This window comes from Enhydra lutris, unplaced genomic scaffold (genome assembly GCF_002288905.1).
Source record: "Enhydra lutris kenyoni isolate GAN:26980312 unplaced genomic scaffold, ASM228890v2 scaffoldscaffold4, whole genome shotgun sequence".
NCBI lineage: Eukaryota > Metazoa > Chordata > Mammalia > Carnivora > Mustelidae > Enhydra > Enhydra lutris.
This window is the reverse complement of record NW_019154088.1, coordinates 20,130,525-20,157,835: the sequence shown is the minus strand read 5'-3', so window position 1 is coordinate 20,157,835 and position 27,311 is coordinate 20,130,525. Positions and strand designations below refer to the sequence as shown.

Below are 27,311 nucleotides of genomic sequence, written 5' to 3'. Positions count from 1 at the left end.
AAAAACTGTTGATCCTAGATCCTAGAAAAGAAAATGTATATGACATGTGATTGATACCATATGTACGTGGTATCCTAAATCCTAGGAAAGAAAATGTATATGGCATGTGCTTGATATCCTATGTACGTAGTTGTACAAGCCTCTGATTCATTTGAACAATCCTTGATCTTATTGCCTTTAATATTTTTCTTCTTCCCTATATTATAAGAAAGAGCTATATGAATTTTTAGATTTTTTGATACAATATTTTGATATTAAGACTTGAAATAACATTTCAAAAACAGTACAGTTTAAATAGCAGTTCCCACTAATATTTTCATCAGACCAGTAGAAACCTCCCCACCTCGTTTGCTGTTGGAAGGAGTGGTGTCACACAGGGTGCAGTGACAGCTGATCATGCACAAGTTAGGAAAAGGTCATTTTTCTAATCATATTGTAGAAGGGAATCCAAAAACTGTTGATACAGTACCTTGATTAATGTATAGAAAAAGGTGAATTCTGAGGACGTTTTAAATGACTAAAAGAAAGGACAGTGGTGCCACAATGAGAACTGTTTTATTAGATGATTTAGGTTTTGATCAGCAATGAATGAACAGGGGAAATGGGAGTGTCCAGTTCTGTCTAGAAATTCAAATAAAAAGAAAATGAGATGGTGGGTATGAGGTTCAACGATGTTTCATGAAAACAGGGATTATGTGCCAGCTTGTACTGTAAAACTTAAACATTCCTTAGTGTTGCCTAGGTCCTCCTGCTTTTCCCCACAACATGGGAGTCAGAGTGTCAGGAACAAGTTGCTATACTCCCACTGTATTTTTCAAGGTCTATAAAATAAGACAGTTACCCTCATTTCTCAAAGGAGAAAGAAACCTTTCCTTGAAAAAGTCCTAAATTTCTACTTTGGAAATTTATTGCCAAGTACTGTGGCTTCTATCACTTTGGTGTCTCTTAGAGCTTTCTACCTCTCTCAGTCAGGACAGCCACAACCTCTGTTCAGACTTCCATAATTTTTCATCTGGACTCTCACCACTCATACTACACATTGCTGCCAGAGTGATTTTTAGTAGTTGGATTATTTTGTTTTCTGTTTAATGACACTCCATTACCTTTAGGTAAACTTCAGATTCCTTAACATCTCACGTAAGAACTCTATGGTCAGTTTCTTGGTCATCTCTACAGTCTTAGCCACCATTACTCCCTGTTCCAGCCAAACTGAATTATTTGCTTTTTCCTAACTTCTCATGTATCTGAGCTTTCATTTATCTTACCTCCTTTCCCTAGAATGTTTGCTTTCTGACTTCTGCATCTCTTGCTTCCTTTTTCCTAGTTATCTTTTTAGACCTTGTTCTGGTATCTTCTTCAGGGAACCTCTCCTGATCACCTCTTCCTCCTTTCAGTGCCCCATCCCATGTATTATAATCTCAAATTACAGTCTGTCTTTCCAGTTAGACCATTACCCACTTGAGGACACAAATCACAGCTTATTTAATTTGTAACCCTAATGTTTAATACAATGTTTGGCATGTAGTAGGTATTTGATAAATATTTGTTGGCTAAATAAGTCTCTTTTAAAAGATAAAAAGATCAACTTCTGTAGTAGAATAACTTCCCCATCTTGTGGCCTTACAGGAGGAGAGTTCCACTAAAAACCTTTGAAGTCATCCTGATCCAGTCCCTTTGTAAATTAAGAGCACAAATAATACCACCTTTGGTATTATAAAAATACCTTGTTCAGTTTTTTAAAAAATTTTATTTATTTATTTGACAGAGAGACACTGTAAGAGAAGGAACACAAGCAGGGGAGTGGGAGAGGGAGAAGCAGACTCCCCACTGAGCAGGGAGCCCAAAGTGGGGCTTGATCCCAGAACCCTGGGACCATAACCTCAGCCAAAGGCAGATAGATGCTTAACTGACTGAGCCACCCAGGTGGCCCTTGTTCAGTTATTTTGATTAAAAGTTAATTGCTGGTTCCATCTTAAGAAGTGGGATTTTCTACTTCTGTCCTAGTAGAAATTGTCACCAAAGCAGAGAGATTTAGGGGCGCCTGGATGGCTCAGTAGGTTATGCGTCTGCTTTCAGCTCAGGTCATGATCCCAGGGTCCCGGGGTTGAGCTCTGAGTAGGGAGCCCATTTCTCCCTCTCCCTCTACCCCCCTCTTGTGCTTGCTTTGTCTCTTTAGTGTTCACTCTCTCTCTCAAATAAATAAATAAATTTTTAAAAGAAATAAGCAGAAAGATTTATTCTTAGATTAGGTTGTTCATTGAATTTCTTTTTACTTATAAGAAATACACATTTATTGAGCATTTGTGATGTGTCAGGCTTTGTACTAGGTGCTGGATATTAAAGATAAAGATGACTTAGGTTTTTATCCTCAAAGAAATGATAGTCTTTGTAAACAAGTGTATCACTTAGAGTTTTTGAGTCATTGTGTGAATGAACTAAAGATGGGATAGTAGATAGTCTTTGAGTTCTGACATATCTGAAGAAGTCAGCCAACAAATAAATGAACTGTTTCTTCTCTCCTGAGAAGAAACTTTCAGTAGGAACTGGAGTTTGTGGAACATATGATATAGGGACTGTTAACTACTAGACAATTTGTAATTTTAATTAAATAGGATTTTCTTCTAAATTCCCCTGCTGTGGCTCCTTTTTCTTCTGAGGTGGTTGCAATACTGTAATATACCAGAATTATTGTCTAGAAATTAAATAATGTGCTTGAGATCTGTTCACACAAATATCAGAGACCCTTTAACACAGATTCATCCTTAGATGTGATGCTACCTAATATGATGCTTGATATTCTCCTCTCCCTCTCTGTTCACTGCTAGTTTGTAAGTAGTTATTTTTATCAGGAAATATTCTTACGTTCCTTCCCACATTGCTGCATGTATGAACCAGAAGAGATTCAGCATGGCTTGCTGAGGAGAGCACAGAGGAAACAATGCTAGTCCCATTCAGGGGCAGGCAGCGCTGTTAGTTACTCTTCTTTGTCTTACAGAGATGAACGAAATCAGTCCATCATTGTAAGTGGAGAGTCTGGGGCAGGAAAAACAGTCTCAGCTAAGTATGCCATGCGATACTTTGCAACCGTGAGTGGTTCTGCCAGTGAAGCCAATGTCGAGGAGAAGGTCTTGGCCTCCAACCCCATCATGGAGGTAAGGCAGCAGTGGCCTTGGCCTTCTTACTATGTTCTGTTAAGAAACCTGCTCAAAAAAGTATCGAAACAGCACCTGTCAGAAAGTCTGGGCTGTCCCAGCCACTAAAAGTAAGAAAATACTTTTCCACGTATTAGTAAGAAGAGATGTACGCAAAGTAGAAAGTCAGGAAGGTAGCCATTTGAGTAAAGCCCAGCTATGGAAGCGTCTACTTTATTCCATAATCCTGCATTTTTAACCTACCGCTGACTTGCCGCTAAATAACTGGCAGTGGTACTTCATTTTCCAAATTTCTATTCTCCTAGAAGTTTATTGGTCCTTGTACTAGAAGTATGTTTCTCATTTCCCCCCATTTCTGAAGTTCATAGGATTCACTATACCCAAGCATGATGAATTTTATCATTCCTTTGCCACATTTCATTTTCTGTATTTAGTACAACCTGTTTAGCTGTAAGTTTCTATTTTTTCCCCCCAGATGTGAACTACAAGCTTAAATCATGATCTTGTAAACATTTTTCTTCTTGTTTCTGTGAAGCACAATACACAGCTTTAGGTTAGAAAAGGAAATTCGGTAGCTATAAATTCCTGAGAAAGGAAGAAGTACAGAAGGATGTCCTTTCAAAAGTTAATATGTCTACAAAGTGGAAAGGCTCATGCCAAAGAAAGTGGACCTGTTTGTGTGAGACTATTTCAGGATTTGTAGCTAGAGAATTATTTATCTATTAATATGATGTTAGGAAAGTTGCATTTTTGTAAGTAGCCCCATTTAATGGAAAAAACTAATTCTCATTACTAATGGGGGGGAAATTATTTTGGACAGGGAGAAAAAACCTCTCTTATTAAAAATTCAAGTCAGCATTTTTTATTCCTGTTTTTTCCCTTCGTCAAGCTTTATTTGTCACCCAAACACAGACGGAGTTTAGAACTGGCCTGGTGCACCTGTGATACAAGTGGTTGTTGCAATAATCAGTTCAGAGGTAATTGTGCCTGGTTTGCAGTGCCGTGTGTGACACTTGGGAACAGGATGTTGCACCCCAGCCTGTGGGGCTGCCCTCCAGAGCAGGAGGACCTCTGTCCTCGGGACCAAGAGTTACGAGGGAAGTTACGAGGCTGCCTGGACTAGGTACACTGTGCAGCGAGAACTGGAGAAGTTTTCTGAAATAGCACAGACAGGGTGGTGGGGGGGTTGACAGAGGTGTGTGCCAGAAAGACTCATCAAGATTTTAAGCAAATATTAAGATTTTGAAAGAATTTAAGCTACAGATAGAATGCTGGATGCCATTGTTAATATTGGGGAAATATAATCCATGGAGCCAGTTTTGGGTTTTGGGTCGGAAAACAACTGGGTTTTGCTTTGCTTCCTCCCATTGGTTTGGCTGTTTTTGGTACAACAGCAAATCCTGTGTAGTTGGCGGCAGTTTATTTCATTCCTAATCCCCAAAGTTAGAACTTCGCAGTCTAGATTGTGATGGTGTCAGGGAATCCCATCTCGTCTAGGCTGGGCCATATAATAATGTAAGTCTGGGATGAACCTTCTAGAATATGTCTAGAACATTTTATGACCTTGCTATATTCTCATTCCAAAAATAGCTACATTGGTTTTTCTACAAAACAGATTTGTGTTAGTAGGAGAGATTAAAATGGTCATAGATCCTACTTTGTTTTTTTTAAAGATTTTATTTATTTATTTGACAGAGAGAGACACAGAGAGAGAAAGGGAACACAAGCAGGAGGACTAGGAGAGGGAGAAGCAGGCTTCCTGCCGATCAGGGAGTCCGAGACAGGGCTCAATCCCAGGACCCTGGGATGAGGACCTGAGCTGAAGGCAGACGCTTAACGACTGAGCCACCCAGGTGCCCCAAGATCCTAGTTTTTTAATATGTAGTTATAAAGAATTTAGTTTATTTGCTGGGATGAACAAAAAAAGATAAAGCCATCAGTTATAATTAGCTACTCCCTTCTATATTGTTGTGTAGTTTTTCTGTGGGAATTTGGATTAAGAAAATTTGACAGAGAACTAACTCTCAATGACTACAAATGAGGGCATCCCAGTTTGAAAGATTAAAATGGAATCTGTAGCTGAAGAATGGTGACAAAGGGTTTGCAGTCATAGGAAGAAGACATAGATGAAATATTGAGTATGTGGCCTAGAAGGTCTGTAACATTAAACTTGCCCCAAGACTGTGTTTCTCTATCAGAGTCCTTTACTGCCATGTTAAGAATGGTATAGCTGGGTCTCCAGCTATCTGAAATCCCTCCCCGGATAATGAGCATCCCACACAGTTAATGTCACATCCTAGTGGCTAATGGGATTTGCACGTGATCCTTTAGAAAGACCCTCCTTATCAGATAGACTCCTTTTGCAAAATACGAATGATACACAGATAAATTATTCTTTTTTGCTCATTTTATCATGTTTTCTTTTTTTCCTTTTCCTCCAGGAAATTTTAATCCTAAAATGGGGACAGGGAAAGATTCCTGGGGTGCATAGTGAGTCTTAATAGTTCTTTTACAACTTTAATAAGCATAGTTAAAGATTTTCATCTCCTTTTAGTAAAGAAGAATAAGTTGCTGAACACTTCACTGAAATCAATAGTAAAATCAAGACCGCAAAGCCTTTTTTCATTAACAATTTATTGCTAATTAAAAAGATAACAGCATCAGGGAAGCCTGTTGAAAATATAGTACTTAGAAGCCAGAGGGAGCAATTAGGAGAAAAGGACAAAAAGTATAGTTTATATATAGAACCTTCTTTCCTTATCAGGTTCAAGGCTTATAATCATGTAGTTCTAGTTTTGTAAAGGACCCTAGGGCTCATCTATCCTAGTCAGTTCACGCCTGGAGACACTACTGCTCCTCAGAGGATTAAATGTTGGAAAGTTGGTGGGAGGGCCTGGTCTAATACCCAGGTCTTCAGACTTCTATTTCATTCACTCCTTCTATACTTCTTTGCTCTATGTTTAAATACCTTTTTACTCAAAGACAGAGGGAAGGGGTCTGTTTCAACCCTGACCTTGCTTCTCACAAGGGTAGTATTGTTTTGGCCGCTCAGCCCCTTGGACACGTACTCTGAGTCGCTAGGAGAGAGATGGCATATGGAAGGAAGGTGGGGTGCGGTCAGGGAAGGAGGAGAAGCTGTGGACCCCCTTTGCCAGCTTGCTTAGTTGCTGGCAGGAAGGGGCTTGGGACAGTGCCTGGTAAACACTCAGTGGCTATCATTGTCACTGCCACAATTACCACATCTTTTCATCTGCTCTTTGATGGAGTATTCTGTGTTGAAAGAAAATCCTACATTTATCATTAATTTCCTTTTCTAAATAAAATAAAAACAATTGGAATACATGGAGACTTTTTGTTGTACTTTTTGTCATATTAAGAAGGGGAATATCTAAGTAAATATATTGTTAAATTGTCCTAGGCTACACTAGGTTACTCCTATTACTTTGCTGGGAAGATAGCTTTCTGTCATTCTTTCCCTTTAAAAATGTTATTCTGAAATATAGCAGTGTTCTCATTGCCAAAGCAAAATAGGACAGTACCTGCCCTCTGTTTCCGAGAGTGAAATGCGCCTTCTTTGATTGATCAGAGAATCTGATGTGTTGATTTTTTTGTGGCTGTGTTATTACTGTTCTCATCATTTGTATTTGTTTTGCTTTTTTAACACTCCAGAGCATTTTCATGTCTTTCTCTCTGCTATGGTTTTGGTCTGCTAATCCTGATCCTCTCAGGTTTTGTACAAGTAAATTAAGTAATCTTACATAAAATATTTTATTGAATATTTAATGCATGCATTATGTGAACACTTGATTCTCTACCTACACCATTTTTTTTTTGCTTTGCCTTGGAAGAAAAATTTCTAGAAGCATGTTACCTAAGTTAGAAAGTAGTGCATATATTATCTTAATTTTTTTAATTATATAAAAAATTAGCAGAAAGTTACAGTCTCTGAATTCTATGGCAGATGTTTTACAAGTTAGATACAGCTATCAAAATCCAAGGGCAAATTTTACTATGTCTGGTTTCTGAAAATGACTTTGAATTGAATGGGTAATCGATTACTAAGCTTCTGCTAAAAACCAGTCCAACTGGGCCTTTGTTGTCACAGGATAAGAGGATAGAAACTTTTAGCTAAACAGACTCAACACCAGAGCAGTATTTCCCTAAAAATAATAATTTGCCTTAACAAGCTCATTTACATAAAACAGACTAAGTTTTCGGGAAATGCAAACCCTAGTGTGCTTTTACAGCCCCCAGTCCCATCCAGTTCTTTCTTTGTTGAACTGAATGAGTGTGTTCCGATAGCACAAATGGTGTGAAAGTCTCCCAGCCGCTGGGCTCAGGTTTGCTCTTCCTGAAGATAATTTGTGTGAGAATAAGAAGGCAGATCTGAGCTATTAGTCAGTGTCTGTGTGGTTGTGCAGTGGGCAAAGCATACACTGGTACTTACTTGCAGGTGCAAAATCAGTTCTGTTCTTAAAAGAATCAGTTTTAAAGTGTGTTATACTCTGTCCTCTCTCTCCCTGAACAGACTCTGTAAATGTCATGTCATGAACTGTACTTCTAAGATACTTTTTTTTCCCCTTGCTTCTTAGTCCATTGGAAATGCTAAGACAACCCGGAATGATAATAGCAGCCGTTTTGGGAAGTATATTGAAATTGGTTTTGATAAGAGATACCGAATCATTGGTGCCAATATGAGAACTTACCTTTTAGAGAAATCCAGAGTGGTATTCCAGGTAAGGCGGGCAGCTGCATGTATAAATTTTTGTTAGATTGCCATATAATTCTAGTGCTCATGCTTGCTAGTATGCATTTTATTTGCAGATACTCTTGGGCATATTATGACAGTATTACTACAAACCACATTTGGGCTGAAATATGTAAAATGGTACCTGTCAGAGGCAGGGCAAACCCATTAGACTAATAATCTGTGGGACTGGGCTCTGGTTTAGGTTTAATGGTTTAGACTTTTTCCTGCAGATGGTTGTAGCTTAATTAAAAAGAGGTGCTATTAGTTTATATTTTTTTAAGATTTTATTTTTTTCTTTCAGAGAGAGAGAATGTGCACATAAGTAGGGGGAGGGGCAGAGGGAGAGAGAAAATCCCAAGCAGACTCCCTGCTGAGCGCAAGCTGACATGGGGCTCCATCCCATGACCCTGAGATCATGACCTGAGCTGAAGCCCAGAGTCGGACGTCTAACTGACTGCGCCACCCAGGTGCCCCAAGAGGTGTTACTAGTTTACTCTCAAGTCTCATATTTCCTAGTTGATAGGGAAGACATTGGATTATGTTTTCAGTGAGTTACAGTTTGAACCTAGTTCCTTGTCCTCTTTTCTTACTTTTCCTCTCTTAGAATATGGTATTGTTTAAATAATGAAGGCTAAGGAATCTCCTTTACTAGACATAAGCCCCTTTTGGGGATCAGACCTGACCTTGAGGCCACACTGTGATTTAGTCAGCTGAATACACTGCAGAATTCAAGGATATGATGGTGGAGTATGAGGATTCAGTTTTGTATGAGCAGTGTTATTACAGCTGCATTTCTAAAGTATGTATGTGGAAAAAGGACTGTCAGGAAATACCAAGAAATTATGTTAAAATTATACATGATTTATTTTCTGTTCTGTAAAATACTTTATTAATGTTAAAATGTATAAACTAAAATGATGTAGATGATGCAATGCATTTGTGGATTTCTTACAAACAATCACAGGAGATGATCTGGTCTGACATATGGCAAAGATAGAATATTCTTTTTCCTTTAAAGTGTTAGGAAGACCACGAGCCTGAGAGGTACTGTGAGAAGATATTGAGTACACATTTACCCCTTTTTCCAAAAGTAGATTGGTCCTATGAAAACTTCTATAAGCTGAGGGGCACCTGGGTGGCTCAGTGGGTTAAAGCCTCTGCCTTCGGCTCAGGTCATGATCCCAGGGTCCTGGGATCGAGCCCCACATCGGGCTCTCTGCTCAGCGGGGAGCCTGCTTCCTCCTCTCTCTCTCTCTGCCTGCCTCTCTGCCTACTTGTGATCTCTGTCTGTCAAATAAATAAATAAAATATTTAAAAAAAAAAAAAAAAACTTCTATAAGCTGAAATGGTGTGAAGTGAAGAAAAAAATTACCATTAATTTATATGGAAAATTTTCTGAGCATCCCCAGACCCCAAAAATAACCTCTCTTAGGCTTTTCTGATACCTTAGGACACATGCTAGCAGATGCACAGAATAAATCGAGATAAAGCGCAGATGCTCACAGACACAGTTCAAAGCTATGGCAGCTCGATGCCAAGATGCTGAGTGTAGTTCCTGTGTAAAGAGTTTGGTGGTTCCACGCTCCCTGCTGGGGGAGTGCGGCCTCTGTAATGGCTCACCACAAAGTAACTGCTAAACACCAGTTTTTGCTTTTCTGTAAAAGAGCCTCTTTGAATTTCCTTTGGTTAGCAAAACAGGTGCTAATGTAGGCTTTTTGCAAAAATGAAGTGGTGTAGTGCGAACTTTAGAAAAGCAGGGGATACCTATACTTCAAAAACAGGGTTTTAGTTTTCCCCAAAGGCAATGATCTCTTACGACAGCGGCATATACCAAACTGTTCTCTACTTCAGAAAGCACCATTATCAGATATTTTTTGTTGACTGTGACCAACAGATACACATTCATACATATAGGCACATGACTGATAAATCATGAGATTTAATAATCATAAATCTATATTAGGAAATTTAGGTATAAGGACAACTTATTAACTGAGATAATTAAATATTAAAATTTCATTTTATGGGGGTGCCTTGGTGGCTCAGTAGTTTAAGTGTCTGACTCTTGATTTCAGCTCGGGTCATGATCTCAAGGTTGTGGGATAGCGACCTGATCAGGCTCTGTGCTCAGTGGGGAGTCTGCTTGAGATTCTCTCCCTCTGTCCTACCCCCTGCTCTCTTTCTTTCTCAAATAAATAAATCTTAAAAAAAAATTGGGAGCACCTGGGTGGCTCGGATGGTTAAGTGTCTGCCTTCAGCTCAAGTCATGATCTTCAGGTCCTGGCATCGGGCCCCTAGTTGGGATCCCAGCTCAGTGGGGGTCTTCTCCCTCTGCTTCTCCCGCTTCTTGGGCTCTGTCTCTCTCTGTTTCTCTCTCAAATGAATCATCATCATCATCATCATCATCATTATCTTTAAAAATTTTATTTTATGATTGAATTTTCAGGGTTTTAGGTTAAAATGCTATAATTAAAAACTCTTCTTATTTCAAAGGCAGAAGAGGAGAGAAACTATCATATCTTCTACCAGCTTTGTGCTTCAGCAAAGTTACCTGAATTTAAAATGCTGCGATTAGGTACGGATATGGTGTTAGATTTATTGTTCTGGTATTGTTTTCCATTTATTCCTGCGTCCATAAACTTATTTAGGAGATTATCTAATCCTAAAATATTTATGAATAAAATGATAGGAAGTCTGCGTTGGCTGCACGATAACCTGGGGATGGGGAAGGGGTGAAGTAGGATGGGCCTTGAGTGGATACCTACTTAAGATGAGTCCACAGGCAGTCTACTTAACTGGGCTATCACTGCCTCTGCTTTAGAGTGGACATAAGGGTAGGATTCAAGGCATCTTCATAGGCTGCAAATCTTTTATTTTCATTCGTTACAGGAAATGCAAATAACTTTCATTACACGAAGCAAGGTGGCAGTCCTGTGATTGAAGGAGTTGATGATACCAAGGAGATGGCACATACCAGGCAGGCCTGCACTCTGCTAGGTAATATAATTTTATTTTTGAGCTCTTAGGAGCAGTAGTTCTCTGATTCAAGCAGTCTTTGTTTGGAATATTGGCTTAGCTTTGTATTAGGTGGTGAGTGTTGTTGGGAGATTTAACATTTGTTCCTTATAAAATAACTTGGGGCAGCAAATGAGCTCAAGGGTTTTTTGGGGGGTGATGAGAACTATTCTAAAATCAGATTATAGTAATGGTTATACAACTAATCATTGAATAATACACTTAAAACAGGTGAATTTTATGGTATGCAAATTATCCTTCAATAAACTGAAGGCATTAGGGGAGGTAGGACTAACTGTAATTCTTTGTTTTAATTTTCACAGAATCTGAAACCTAAAGCTAAATGAGATGAGGTCCTGAACAAGTTCAAGTTCACATTTTGTAGGGTTCTGGCTGTTTTGTTTGTCTCGCCCTTATTTTTTTTGGTCGTTTGTGTTTGGGAAATGTGGTTGAGCTTGTGTAGTGATAAACATTGTATTCCAAGTAGACTATTCCAGTGTTTAAAACATGGCTCAAATGTCGCTGTCTTGTTTCTGAGATTTAAAAAATATGGGGTCTACATGCAAGTAAATTAATCTTTAGAACTACAACTTTTAGTGGTGAATTATTTATTTTAAAAACCTCAAAATATAAATGACTAAAATCATGTGTTGGTATTTTGATGAGTACTATGAGGTGAGTTAATTTAATTTAAAAGCATTGCTAATCAGAGTATGGTCCAGGACCATAGTGGAGCTTGCAAAAATTCAGAAACTCAAGCCCCATCTTAGACCTACTGAAACAGATCTGCACATTAACAAGATCCATTGGTGATTCATATGCACATTAAAGTTTGAAAAATACTGCTATAATTTTAGGGCTAAATCTATTCGTAAATAGAAAATTGCAAATTTATAGAAGTCATAATTAGGAGATAGTAAAAATATTCATTATAAGATCAACTCTCAATTACCCTGTATATGATTACATATTTGAAAATAATTTTACTATTTTTACTTCTATATAATTATACCTAATATTCAGGAAATTCTTATTTTATGGAAAAATGAAGCCAGATCTGATAAAATGCCAAAGCTATACAGCTTTCTCATCCTGCCTTATCCGTCAGTTGATACTCTAATGCTGCATTTCAAATTCCCTCATCAAGCTGAGTACAACATGGGCCCAAACACTTCTCATCTTGGGATCTCTTTAACTTATAGTTGGTCTCTAGTTAGAAGGAGTAATTAAAATAATCTGACTTAAAATAGCCTTATTGGGCTACAACTTGCACTTGGGAATAGAGAAAATAGAAAAGGTAATAATGTTAGTAAAATACTTAAATCCAGAGTATGACGGCGATGATAATTTGTTTAGCATTTACCACGTGTCCTGTAGTGTGCTAAGTATACTACACGACTACATGCATTTTCTCATTTAATGCTCATGGATTCCCTTTGAGGTAGTCACAACTATTTCCATATCTCACATGAGAAAACAGAAACATAGAAGGGTGATGTTATGTTCCCATGTGACATGGCAGGTCAGGAGCAACACCTGCCCTTGAGCCAGTTCTCACTCCACAGCCCGTGCTCTCAACCATGATGCTACACTGTGTTACATGTTGATGTCAGCAAAGATGAAAGTGTGGTTAACCATGACGTGTGACCATCTGCACCTTTGGCAATATTCAAGGGTTAAAAATAGGCTTAATATTGGCTGTTGCAATAGTTTATTATCACTTGTTCATTTACTCTATTTCAGGAATTAGTGAGTCTTATCAGATGGGAATTTTCCGAATACTTGCTGGCATCCTTCACTTAGGCAATGTTTCATTTACATCTCGGGATTCAGACAGCTGCACGATACCTGTAAGTTCAGAATATGCTTAGTGTGATAGCAGTTTCCTTGTGTTTCAGTTTTGTTAATATTTGAAGTCTCTATTATCATTATCAGAGAGATAAATTATCCCAAATAGACTCGTGAACTGAAGGTAAGAAATATGGATGCTAATCCCTTGTGCACAGTGATTGTGTGTATTAGGGGTAGGGAAGAGGAGAGAACTTGGATACATGTCTGGTCCATATGAACAGAGGTGGGAAGTATTAATATTCAGTGTGAAAGCTGGACTGGAGATATCTAGGGAGAGGTGTTCATTTGGCCCATGGTACAAATACCAGTAATTAAAAACTTTATGTCTTCAGCTGTGGAGTTGTAATAAACTATATTTTGTTATTGAAACAACTATTAGCAGTGATTACTCCTGTGAAGAGGAACTAGATGGCTGGGGGACTGAGTGTCTTCACTAGGATTTGCATATTCTTTCACACATAGTGATAACTGCACACTGAGAATTAAAACCCAATTCCATATGTGGAAGTGTTTGTTTAAATTGTAACAAAACCTGGTAGTCTCAGGTTGTCCTCATTGGGCATTTATGATTTGCAGTATTTGCTGATCACCACCATCAAATATAACTCATGCGCACGTGTGTGTGCACGCACACAGTTTTAGGTACTTTCTAACTTTATTAGAACCGAGGAAGTTTTAATATAATTAATTATTTTTCCATCCTGCTTCCTCAATAATGTGATAGGACACAATCTGAAGATTTATGTTTCACTCTTCAGATACCCAAGTTGATATTAGCAAATCTACATGTAGATTAATTCATGATTTAAATTTGCATAAATAAGACGTTAGTTTTGAAATACATGTTTTTGTGTCTCTGCTTGGATTCAGTCCCTACTTTACTGTTTAATCATGCTTTGTTTTTTTGGTGAGTTGCTTACACTTCTCTGAACTTCTGTTTTCTCATCTGTAAAATGAGACTTTCTTTTCCAGCAATTTTCAACTGGGTGCTCTGATTGATCTTCATACTGGATAAACCATATTTATATATATATATATATGTATATATATATATATTTTTAAAGATTTTATTTTTAAGTAATCTCTGCACCTAACATGGGGCTTGAACTCACAACTCCCAAGATTAAGAGTCTCATGTTCCACTGACTGAGCCAGCCAGATGCCCCACAATAAATTATATTTTTTAAAAAAATTAATAAATATATAAAATTTAGTCAGAGACCAGAAACTAAGTGAAAATAAGAGCTATGAGAAAGAAGTAGAACCCTGGAATTAGGGCTCATCTTGACAACATTTACTGAAGCCAAGTGACCATGAGTTTGTTTTCCTAGCCAAGTAGAGTGCAAAAAACAAAAGACAAAGCCCAGGACTCATATAAACAGGGGAACTCCTGCCTAAAGCTGAGGCCCTAAATGGGAAACTAGTAATAAACTTGCCCACCACCTACTTGAAGAGTATAAAGAAAAGTTGATCTGGCTTGAGCAAACCTTGGTGCCTATGTGTAGGAGAAAATAGGTCCTAAAATTTTATGGCAATGAACTGACCCTCGCAGTTACTCCCAGACTGATTTCATAGTTCTCAGAAAGCTAAATACAGAAAACTTAGCTGAAATTGGTCCTGGATTGGTGGTGTCTTAGATGCCTGTCAGAAGCAAATATAAATCTATAAATCTACTTTGGATGATCCAAGTCTCAATAGAGTCCCATGAGAAAATTTGCAACAAATAATTGGTTTATAGTCAGAAATCACAAATTCCACAAAGAAACAAAATAGAAGGAGCTAGGTGAAACAACAGATAAGAGTCAAACCCATTAAGAATGCTGAAAGAAATTATTAGCAAATCGACACAACTGAGGAGAGAAGAGATGAGCTAGAAGAGAGATGTGAAGAAATTACCCAAAATGCAAGACAGACCCAGAGATGGAGCACTTAACAGAGGAGAGGTGAAGGATAGAATAATAAAATCTAATTTTGATCCAATGAGAATTCGTGGGGGGGGGGAGAAAGAGGCAGACATAATATTTGAAAGATAATTATTCACAAATTTCAGAAATTGTGAAAATGACTCTAAACCTCAGATAAGGAAAGTCCACAAAATTCTAATTAGGATAAATAAAAAGAAATCCACCTAAGGCACACCATAATGATACCAAAGGCAGAGAGAAAAATCTTAAAACAGGCAGAGAGATAAGACATAACTACCTTTGAAGAAATAACAGTTAAACCATTAGCTCACTTCTCAACTATAATAGAAGCTAGAAAACACTATCTTCAGTGCTCTAGAGTAAATAACTATTAACTTAGAATTGTATATCCCATAAAAAGATCTTTCCAGAATGAGGGAAGAATAGAAGTGTTTTCAGACAAATAGAAATTGGGAGATTTTGTCACCAAAAGGTCCTCACTAAAGGAAATATTAAAGAACCTGGTTTAGGTAGAAGGAAAGTGACCGAAGATAGGTCTAAAAGTACAGAATGAATGGTGGATCGATAAACTAGGAAAGCACATGCCAATACAGAAAATGTTTCATTAATTAAAACAATAATAATTATGAATACTATATTGGGCCAGGAAAGACAGAACTCCCCACAAAATACTTAGTTACAAAGGGAAAATAGCCATCTTTACAGTGGAGAAACTTGGCAGGCATTCCCTTAATCAGGTGACTGCAATTCACAGGACCAGTGGAAAAACCAATCAACATCACAGAACTTCTTTTTTTGTACTTGTTGCTGTTGTTTGCTTTTAAAAAGCCTTTAAAGGGCACCTGGGTGGCTCAGTTGGTTAAGCAACTGCCTTCAGCTCAGGTCATGAACCAGACGATCCAGTCCTGGGATCAAGTCCCGGGATCCAGTCCCTGGCTCCCTGCTCAGCAGGGAGTCTTCTTCTCCCTCTGACCCTCTCCCCTCTCATTCTCTCTCTCTCACTCTCTCTCTCTCTCTCTTTTTTTAAAAAAGATTTTATTTATTTATTTGAGAGAGAGAGAGAGAGGGATCACAAGTAGGCAGGCAGGCAGAGAGAGAGCGAGAATCAGGCTCTCCACTGAGCAGGGAGCTGATGCGAGGCTCGATCCCAGGACTCTGGAATCATGACCTGAGCAGAAGGCAGCCGCTTAACCAGCTGAGCCACCCAGGCGCCCTCTTGCTCTCTCTCTTAAGTAAATAAATCTTTAACAAAAAAATAAAAAGCCTTTAAGGATATTCTTTATTGGGCTCCCTGCTCAGCAGGAAGCCTCCTTCCCCCCAACCCCCACTTCCCCTGCTTTTGTTCCCTCTCTCTCTGTATCTCTCTGTCAAATAAATAAATAAAATCTTAAAAAAAAAAAAGAAATTTCTTTATTTCTCTGGTTTGTAGCTTATAGTGAACATGGTTGTTTTTTTTTTTCCAGGTTTTTAATATTAACTCCAGTATCGTTACCATACAGTGTAAGATTATTTTTAGGTGTGCAGTATAGTGTCCAGCACTTCCATACAACACCCGGTGCTCATCACAAGTGCCTCACTTGTTTCACCTTCCCCCACCCACCTCCCCTCTGGTAACATCAGTTTGTTCTTAGTAGTTAAGAGTCTGTTTTTTGGGCTTTTTCCAAAGTGCAGCTATTGTTAATAATACTGCAATAAATATGGGAGTGCTTGCACCCCTTCGAATTAGGGTTTTTGCATTTTCGGGGTAAATACTCAGGAGTGTGATTACTGGATCATAGGGTAGTTCTATTTTTAACTTTTTCCACAGTGTTTTGTGGAAACTTAACTTTTTCCATACTGTTTTCCAGAGTGGCTGCATGAGTTTGCATTCCCACCCGCAATGCATGAGGAGTCTTTTTTTCTCCACATTCTTACCAGCACTTGTTGTTTCTTGTGTTTTTGATTTGAGCTGTTCTGACAGGTGTGCAGTGGTATCTCATCGTAGTTTTGATTTGCATTTCCTTGGTGATGATTGATATTAAGCATGTTTTCATGTGGGTGTTGGCCATCTGGATGTCTTTAGAGAAATGACTGTTGAACATAAAATAACTTCTGATGTGGTGAACTGAGAGCACAACATCACTTCTCTGGTATTCCTGCTGAGAAGGCATGACCCAAATCTAATCATGAGGCAGCGTCATACAGACCTTCATTGAAGGACCTACATTAAAAAGGTCAAGGTCACAAACAAAAAAAAGAGTGAAGACCTATTAAGATTAAAGGAGGCTAGTGAAACACGGCAACTAAATTCAGTGTATGAACTTAGACTGGTTCCTGGACTGTAAAAATATCTCCCCCACTCCTGTGCAGAGACTGTTAGAACAGCCAGAAAAAAAATTGGATTGGATCTGTAGGTTAGATAATAGAGTTGTGTCATTGCTAATTTTCTAATTTTCTTGGTGATATCATAGTTATATAAGACAGTGTCTTTGGTTTTTAGGAGTTGCACCCTGAAAATATTTAGGACTAAAATGGCATCATGCATGGAACTTCTCTCAAAGGTTTTTTGTCGTTTTATTTTTTTCCTCCCACTCTCAAAGGTTCTAAAAAATTAATGTGTGTGTACATGTATGTGGAGGAGAGAGAATGATACAAGCAAATGTGTAAAATGATAATATTTAGGGAATCTGGGTGAAGGAAATTCTTTGTACTGCTCTTGAAACTTTTCTCTTAGTCTAAAATTAGTCTAGAAAAAAAGTTAAAGAGAATCATCAGCTGCTGTTCCCCCTAAAAACATGGAACCAGAGTACTAGATAACAACTGGATAACTGGTGTAGGAATTCAGCTGAATACTTTTGAAAAAAGCATCCCCAAAACATATAGGTACAGAAAGTTTGAAAATAAAAAGTTTATAGAAGACACATCATAATAACTAAAAAAAAAAAAAACCCTGGCAGAGCCTGTATTGATATTCAACAAAATAGTTGGGACCAAAGCAATACTAAAGGTAAATAGAGTACTATGTAATAATAGAGGTTTTATTCATCAGGAAGATGTAATGCTTTTTAACTTTCATGTACTTAATGGCATAGACTTAACATATATAAAGCAAAAATCAACAGAAACCAAAAGAAGAAATAGTTCTATCATAGTGAGAGATTATTGACTTTTCTCAGATAAAGAGAAGAGGTAAATGAAGAAGTCTAAAAATCAGTAAAGTTATAGAAAATTTGAATAAAAAATTTACAGCTGTGATCTAATAGTATGGTCATGTTGTTCAAATAGAATATGTTTAGAAAGTACTAATGTCAAATCATACATTTATATGAATGAAATTAGCTGCTTATTTAAGGGACATATAGCATGCTGTTGGTAATGATGCTAATTTGTATCTGAAGTGACCATTCGGGAGGAGGGGAGGTGAGGGAAGGAAGGGACTGCTTCAGTGGGAAGGGTCAGGAGGTGAGGATGCCAAGACACCCAGGTTCTAATGACAACAGTGACATACATTGGCCATGTGATGTTTGATAAGCTATCCTCTTGGATTTCACTCCAAGATAGCGATGTTCATCCTGCTTATTCCCCAGGAATGTCATCAGAGTCAACTGAAACATGTGAGTGAAGATGTTCACAAATGTAGTGCACTTGTGTAGATTAAACTAAACAAGGTTTTATTGAATGTCTACTCAGTCTACTCAATCTACTCAAATCAAGGCCTATGGAAGACCTTGTAGGGGATAGAGATTAAAGAGATTCTAGTCTAAGAAGTCCTATGAATAACTCTCAAGTTATCTGTCTTAAACCCTTCAGTGACTTCTCTTTGCTCTCAGGATAAAGAGCAGCCATGGTATAGACTCTGCCTGTCTCTCTGGCTTCATCTCAGATATTTTCTCCCTCACTTAGCTTTAGTCCCTCATACTATAGTTTTCTCCCACCACAGGACTTGTGTACCAGCTATGCCCTCAGCTTGAAGACCCTTTCTTTCCCCTTTCACTGAGTTAATACTTTCCCATTCTTCAAATCTCAACTCTGTTTCTCAAGACAACTGGCGCTTGCCTCCTGAGTGGAGCGCAGTCCTTTCACATGGAATCATAGGATAGCACCCTTGTTCTCTGCAGTAATTTTACATTTTAGGGAGCAGTCATTTGACTAACATCCATTTCCCCTAGTGACTGTAAGTTCTAGGAAGATGGGGCTATGTCTGGTTTTATTTACCGGCATGTCGTAGGCACTAAGTAAATACTTGTTGACAAGCTGACAGATCTTCTGATCAACTGACTGAATAAAGGTGCCCGAAGACAGATACAAACAAATACAGTGAAGAGAAAGGAAGATGTAGCGTGTAAAACGAGCCCTAGAAGAGATCGTAAAATGCTGTCTAGATGCTAGTCTAATGGATGACTAAGATTATTATCACCGATCAGGTTGAAGTGATCTGGGTGTTCATTATAACAAAGAAATTGCTGGGTTTATTTGTTACTTCTTTGTGTTCTTTTAGTAAATTCTTATTTGATTGATTTGGTCATAGGAAATAACCCACTCTCTTTTATCAGCCCAAGCATGAACCTCTCAGCATCTTCTCTGACCTTATGGGCATAGACTATGAGGAGATGTGTCACTGGCTCTGCCATCGGAAACTCGCTACCGCCACAGAGACATACATCAAGCCCATCTCTAAGCTGCAGGCCACGAATGCCCGTGATGCTTTGGCCAAGCACATTTATGCCAAGCTCTTTAGCTGGATCGTAGATCATGTCAATCAGGCCCTCCATTCTGCTGTCAAACAGCACTCTTTTATTGGAGTGCTGGACATATATGGGTAAGTGTATTTGGCTTAATGGTCTGCCACAGAGCATTTCTTTCTAGAGATTATCTAGTAACTCTGAGTGGGTCCTAGATTCTGTCTCTTACTGGTAAGGAGAAAAGAAAATTAGAAGAGCATTTCTAAAAATCTTATTTCATTTGCTAGTTTGCCTTCTCTGGGTGCCCTCCTTTAAAGATTTTATTTATTTGAAAGAGAGAGAGAGAGAACATGAGCAGGGGGAGGGGCAGAGGGAGAAGCAGACTCCCAGGTGAGCAGGGAGCCCATTGCAGGACTCTATCCCAGGGCTCTGGCTGGGATAATGACCTGACCTGAAAGCAGATGCTTAACTGACTGAGCCACCCAGGTGCCCCTCTGGGTACCCTCATTTAGCTGTTAATACAGTTCTATATATTTGTGGTTTTTGATTCCTAATTTTTAAAATTATCTTATATAGTTTTTCAAAAGAACCTATAAGATCTCTTTTCTCAGTTCCCTTTTATGTGAATATAGGCCCTGAATCTATAAATTGACAAGAGCAGTAGCTTTATCATAAATACGATTGTTCCCCACCTGGGGATGAATTAGCCCTCAAAAACTCATAGTGTTGAACATTGCTGCATGCTGGAGCCTTCAAAAAAAATCTCTCTGCTACATGGCTGATGCCTGTCTGTTGCGTGTAGATTCCATGTTACTGACTTATAAACCTTTATCTTCACTGATGTGGAAAAGAGGTTTCAGAATGTTGGGAAATTTCCCATTTCTTTCTTTCTAATGGGCACATTTTGAATATTTTAAAAAGCTGTTTGTATCTTTTTCTCCTCCTAACATACTGTTTTTCGTTTTATAGATTTGAAACATTTGAGATAAATAGTTTTGAACAGTTTTGCATAAATTATGCAAATGAAAAACTACAGCAACAATTCAATATGGTAAGAATTTTCTTTCTTAACTAATATTTTACTATAAATTCTTTTGAATTCCTACTCTGTGTTTCAAGTCTGGTTTTTGAAATGAGACTATAAATTGCAATTACTATGTGGGATTTAGAACAACTGAGCTGCTGAGGAACTTATGATTAATAAATGAGTGCAGTGTTAAAGAAATGTGTATGGCCCAGGTTGCAACCTGAGAATAGTAAAAATTGGGTCAAAATAAATTGAGTGATTGAAACAGGAAGTGCATTAGGTGGTAACATAGGCAGTTTGAAGTTTTGAGCCCAGGATATCCTTTAGTGTGTTGTTCCCATGGAGTGAAGACTATCATAACTCCTACTTGCTGTATCCTCAAGATGCCAGTGTGAAAAATCAGCACACACTGTTTTCTACATATTTTTTTTACATATTTTCAACAATCTGAGACATCCACCACAACAATGGCAATGGGAATATTTTGAAAATGGCTCTTGTCCAGTTGTAGTATCAAATATCATCAAGTATTATCACGGTATTGGGGAATTTAAAAATGAGGGGCAGTACATTGTAATAGTGAAGATCACAGACCTCCAAAGTAAACTGCTTGGGTTGGAATCTCATTCTGCTTTGATTATTCATGGGACCTTGGGCAGGGTAATTGACCCTCCTGGGCCCTAGTCTCCTCATCTGTATAAAGGGGATAATGATAGTACCTACTGCATATAGTTGCATAGATTGAATGAGTTAGAATATGTAAAGTTATCAACATGGACCAGGCACAGTTCTAAGTGCAGGATTAGGGATGGTTATTAGTACTGATGAAAGAGGTTGTTAAAAATGAATTGCCTAAAAAGCAAAACAAGAAAACAAATAAGTCACTCGTAAGAGTTGAAGATGGAAGAGCTGAAGGACAGGAAAAGAGTCCTTAGTATCCTCATTTTATAAAAAGAGAGGACAAGAGGCATGGTCTCTAGTTAATGAACAAAAAATAGAAGTTTAAAGGTATTGTTTTAAGTTACAGAATTAGTAAAAATTGAAAGAAGAACTAAAAATAGTAATATTGTGAGGACGGGACGGACAGTAGAGAGAGGTGGTATATATGAATTTGACTCAAGAGAGGTGGTATTTATGAATTTGACCACATTTGCCTCTTCAAGAAATCAATAGATGATATTTACAATGAATACATAAGAAAATAGTAGATAAACATATCCTTTAGAAGTAAGTATCAGAAGAAATAACTAAGGAAGTTAAAAATGGCTTCCTCCAGAGAGTGAGACTGGATTGAAGGGTGGGACAAGGGATTCTTGCTTGTCATCATCAAACCTTTAGACTGTTTGATTTTTTAAAAATATTGTGTATACTCTGATGAAAATTTAGACCCTCTTTATTTGTCAAGTTAAGCTGCTTAGCACAGTGAAATAATGCAAAGGTGATCTTCAAGCCTTCAGCTTATGACTGTTTCCATAAGAATGTTATTGGTGTCCTTTTCATCTTTGCTTAAGAAACATTAATAAAGACCTGTCAGAGACTAAACTGAGCATTATCTTTTCTCAAGGTTTTACTGAGTTTCTTAATACTTTAAACAGAGCCACAGCCTCTGCTCTTTCCTAGTATATTTTGGCACAAGATGACTGTAAATGTAAGGAACCAACATTGGCCTCACCAGGGACTGGCTCATTTGTCTATTTGACAAGGACCCCATGTCCTTGCATGTGTGTTTCTGACTCTCTCGTTTCTCTTTCTCTTTCCCTCTCTCACTGTCAATGTGTTTCTCCTCTCTCTCTCTCTCTCTCTTTCTCTCTCTCTCTCTCTCTCTCTCTCACACACACACACACACACACACACACACACACACTATGCTGCATCTTAGCTTCTCTCTGCACAGCTGCTCCACTCCCTTTTACTATCAGATGACTTCTTCTTCCCTTCTCTTCTGTGTATATTTTCTCAGGGTTTCTGCTTCCTCAGTCACTTCAAGCTCCCTCTGAACCCAGCAGTGGTTGGCTTGCCCCTCTCATCCTTTTTCTTTTTCTTTTTTTTTTCCTGGAGAGAGAGAGAGATGGGGAGATGGGGCAGAAGGAGAGAGAGAGGTGGGGAGAGAGAGAGAGAGAGCATCCCAAGGAGCCTCCATGCCCTGCATGGAGCCTGATACAGGGCTTGATCCCAAAACCCAGAGACCTGAGCTGCAATCAAGAGGTGGATTCTTAACCGACTGAGCCTTCCAGGCACCCCTTTCCTCTCACCCTCTTAACTTGCCATTTCCCCATTCATTCTGAATCAGCTTTAGCTTGGACTGTTGATTGCCCATTTCTAAATTCTTATACCCAACAAAGGGAATCTGATTAATTTCATTCATTTTTCCACCAGAGATCTCTAGCAGTTGACCAGCTGTGACTAGGAACATAGGGTTTCAAAGTAAAGAACCTGGTTGTTTTGGGCCACCCTTGGCAAGGATTATGAGTGGGGCAGTGGGCATGAGAAACACGGTGATTGGCGTATTTAGAGATTGCAGGCATTACATATTGACTCAGGATCTCTTGCCACATTGAACCTCATGCCCACATTGTCTTTTTGACAACTGAGTATCCAAGATTTTTGAGGCCTCATGGACTTTTCCAAACTAGCATAGAATTGTGTATAAGAAACAAGCTCTATTTAAAATCTGGAGCAGTGTTTCTGTCGTCAGTGTGGAGTCTGCATAGAAATTATTGAATTAAAAAAAGAACAGAGCTCGTTCCTTATTGGTGCCATCAGTCAGGGCATCCTGCTAACACATGGTGTCCCGCTTGCCTTCTCATTCATCGTAAGAGCAGAAGAAATTTACTTTCTGATCAACAGGACATAAATATTTATTCGGGTGACCACTTTGTTTTTTTTAAATTATTGAAGCTTATTGCAGCTGGTAAATGCTGCCAATGAGCCAGAGGGACATTACAATACGGGCAGAATAAAGTAAGAAAGTTCTAAGTGCACAAGGAGCGTGTGTATCAGAAATCTTGGTGACACCTAAGTTTCACGGGGATTAGGGGCCTAGAAAATATGTGTTGTCTGGTCAAAGCCGTAGGAGGCTATCCTTTCCAGAAAAAGGATCAAAATGTCTGAGAGAAGAAGGGAATCAGAAGAGATAAAAGAAAGCAGAAATCCCCAAGTACAATGAGTAGAGGTCATTAACGTCTTGTAGACACTAGAAGTTATGGATTGCTGTATTGGTTGGGCAGCCTGAAGCAAGAACGGTATCGGGGATTGGATTGCCCTTCCGTCTAGACCAACTTAACATCCATTTATCTGCAGAGTTTCTATAGCAGAGCCTGTCCTCAGAGAAGCCTTCCCTCACGACCCTGTATCCAAACTAGATAAGGACTCTTGTTCTCATAGCTTACATTATTTTCCTTTGTAACATTACTATAGTTTGTGATTCCTTGTGGTTACTTGATTTCTGTCTGTTTTTCCCACTAAGTTTCCAAACTCCCTGAGGGCAGAACCCACATCTCCTTTGTTAATGGTGTGCCGTGACTGGCACATAGTAGATGGTCGATACATATTTTTGCTTAAATGAGTGACTGGAGATGAGAAGCAATGTGGAATGGAGGATGGTGGTTGAAACATTTAGCAGAAGGAGCAGTGGATTGGTTCTTGTTGCAGCTGCTTGCAGCATTGGATGTAGAATTCACAGAATTGAGCTGTAGATTCCCTGACTGGAAAGTGATGGAGGACACAAAACACTGTTACCTAACTCTGAGGCACATGAACTTCAACATCACTGTCCCTTAAGAGAATTACTTTGCTGTGCTGCAAGCATCACCCGGCATGGTTCAGTAGTCTAGAGAGCATCTGCTCTGCATAGTTCAAGGCCAGCTAAGGCATTGTTAGCAGCACTGTGCAATAATTTGAGGCCAAAAAGTATATTGTACAGTGTTGGTTGTATACATATTAAAAAAAAATCGAAAAGACTGCTACATTGTCAGCTGTTTTAACACACCCACACACGTAGATTTACTTGTTTACCAAGAATCCTGTGTAGCTGAGGCTTTGCTATCTGTGGATTTTATTTGCTTCTTATATTACTCTCCATGTGTAAAACATGTTTTTCCCACAAGATTATTGTTGCTGCTGGGCGCCTGGGTGGCTCAGTGGGTTAAGCTGCTGCCTTCGGCTCAGGTCATGATCTCAGGGTCCTGGGATCGAGTCCCGCATCAGGCTCTCTGCTCAGCAGGGAGCCTGCTTCCCTCTCTCTCTCTCTACCTGCCTCTCCGTCTACTTGTGATCTCTCTCTGTCAAATAAATAAATAAAAATCTTTAAAAAAAAAAAAAGATTATTGTTGCTGGAAGCCATGGACTATCTCATATTATGTTCATATCCTCTTCGAGTGTTTTCTATAAATGTCATTTCTTGACTAACATTACTTGTAATGATACAGTAATGCCAGTTTTGTTTTTTCTTTTTCATTTCAGCATGTCTTCAAATTAGAACAGGAAGAATATATGAAGGAACAAATTCCCTGGACACTCATAGATTTTTATGATAATCAGCCTTGCATTAATCTTATAGAATCTAAACTGGGCATTCTAGATTTGCTGGATGAAGAATGCAAGGTAAATATGATTTTCTGACATACCTAGTCTATCAAGAGACATGTCAAGGTCAGAGGTAAGTGGGTTTAAGCACAGATTCATTGGTATACCATGAGGTGCCAGTGTGGCCACAAATAAGAGATCACCCTACTTGCATTCTGAAGGGTCACTAGACCCAAAGGGTTCTGCCTACAATCAAAACTGGGATAATTTGGGAGCGCCTGGGTGGCTCAGTTTGTTGAGTGGCCGACTCTTGATTTCAGCTCAGGTCATGATCTTGGTGTCCTGAGTTTGAACCCCGCATTGGGACTCTGTGCTCAGCAGGGAGTCTGCTTGAGATTCTCTCTCTCTCCCTCTGCCCCTCTCCTCACTTGCACTCTCACTCTCTCTCTAAAATACATAAATAAATCTTTTTAAAAATCTTGAAAAAAAAAAAAAACAAAACTTGGGGAATTTCCTTTCTCTTTTTAGCTGCTTCTCAGTTATGTAAAAAATTGACATATCAATTTTTTGCTTACCAGTTTGGTAGTCTTTTGTTTAGTGATATGACATATTTAAAGAAATGCAAGAAATTGTACAAAAGATATTTTAAATAATAGTCTTAAATATCTGTGATTTTAAAATTGACTGCTTGTTCTTTATTATTGATATATATGGTAGAAAGGGAGTTTTAGTTTTAATATTTGAAGACCCAGCGTGCTGGGAAAATAATGGATCTCTGGCTTTACTGCTGAGTGATCTTAGACAAATAACATATCCTTTCTCTTAACTCCTCTTTAGTTTGAATGCCATAAATTACAACTTACCATAGATTGATCCTCCTAAGTATCAGATTTCCTACAACATTAAGAATGAGTATAATGCTCAGTTTCACTTGAAATTAAATAAAATGCATATCAAACCAAAAATGGGATACTGCATTTTACCTATCAGACAGGCAAGGTTTTTTTTTTTCTTTTGAGATTTTATTTATTTATTTTGAGAGAGAGAGAGAGAGAGAGAGAGCTGGGGGAGGGGCAGAGGGAGAGAGAGAGAATCTCAGACTTCCCACTGAGCAGGGACCCCAACACAGGGCTCAATCCTAGGACTACTGAGATCATGACCTGAGCCAAAATCAGAAGTCAAATGCTTAACCCACTGAGCCAGCCTGGTGCTCTAGATAGGTGAGTTTAAATTTGATAATACCATTCAATGATGGTAGGATGTGAGTTAATACAGCATATTTTTGGGGGAATTTGACAATATTTTTCAAAATTATAAAATTTTAGACCCAACAGTGGGCCCAAAATTACCTTTGGGCCCAACAGTCGAATTGCTGGAATTCACCCTATGAATATACTTGCAAAAGTGTCCAAGGTATATATGTAAAAGAAGCAATTGTGGCCATTTTTATAATAACAGAAAATGAGTAACAACCTAATGGCCATGAATACAGGAATGCTATTATTAAGAAGAAGAAAAATGCAAAGATTTTATAGAATGATTCTATTAGTGTGCATACCTTTAGACAGAAAGATAAAATTGGTGGAAATGATGAAAAAAATTACGCTTCATTTTAAACCTTTATGAATTATGAAAATATTTCACTCTGTGCATATGTTACCTTTATTTAACAAATTTTTAAAAATACCTGATATGGCGCAGCTGGCAGGCTTAGTCGCTAGAGCATGTGACTCTTGATTTCATGGGGGTCATGAGTTCAAGCTCCACAGTGGGCCTATAACTTGCCTAAAATTTAAAAAAAAACATGAAATCATAATAGTTCATGTTTTATTTGTGAGGCTCTTGTTGTTTTAAAAGCTGATAGAATATTTATTTGATGATTCCTGGTATAGCCAGATGGAGTTGCCCAAAGATTGGGCTGAGTCACCCATGAAAAGGTCTCAGTCATTGCTTTCCTTTGGTAACTGATTTTCGTCATCTAACAGAGTAATGTGGAGGGAATGAGTTCCTATTGAATATAAAAGTTGTTAGAAAAGCCAAAAAATGGTCTCTTGGTTGATAAGTCAGAAAAGTCTTATAACAATATTCTTATTTTGTTTTTGCTGTTTTTTTTTTTTCCTTTTCTTTTCCACCCTGAATGTAGATGCCCAAAGGCACAGATGACACTTGGGCCCAAAAATTGTACAACACACATTTGAACAAATGTGCACTCTTTGAAAAGCCCCGTCTATCAAACAAAGCTTTCATCATCCAACATTTTGCTGACAAAGTAAGGAAGCTTTATTATCTTTTTTCTTTTTGAATATTTAAGTTCAAAGAGGTAAAAAATCGATGTCTAGAGATATCATTTTTATCTTTGCTGAAACTTGCATCCTTTAGTGTCTTATAGGAAAAGTATTTTTCAGT

At 38.3% G+C, this 27,311-nt stretch overlaps 1 protein-coding gene across 4 annotated transcripts in view; it reads left to right on the top strand.

The window, feature by feature from the left end:
• LOC111140680 (myosin VA) overlaps positions 1 to 27,311 on the top strand; it is a 188,639-nt gene that overhangs the window by 86,667 nt on the left and 74,661 nt on the right. For all 4 annotated transcript variants that reach the window (XR_002640166.1, XM_022492892.1, XM_022492894.1 and 1 more), the window contains exons 5-13: positions 2,996 to 3,152; positions 7,745 to 7,888; positions 10,396 to 10,477; positions 10,792 to 10,899; positions 12,661 to 12,767; positions 19,226 to 19,491; positions 20,324 to 20,405; positions 24,843 to 24,983; positions 27,049 to 27,174. Coding sequence is in view for 3 of the 4 variants with exons in the window: in XM_022492892.1 (XP_022348600.1) it covers positions 2,996 to 3,152; positions 7,745 to 7,888; positions 10,396 to 10,477; positions 10,792 to 10,899; positions 12,661 to 12,767; positions 19,226 to 19,491; positions 20,324 to 20,405; positions 24,843 to 24,983; positions 27,049 to 27,174 (1,213 nt within the window). In the remaining variant the exon portion in view is untranslated. The remainder of the gene's footprint in view (positions 1 to 2,995; positions 3,153 to 7,744; positions 7,889 to 10,395; positions 10,478 to 10,791; positions 10,900 to 12,660; positions 12,768 to 19,225; positions 19,492 to 20,323; positions 20,406 to 24,842; positions 24,984 to 27,048; positions 27,175 to 27,311) is intronic.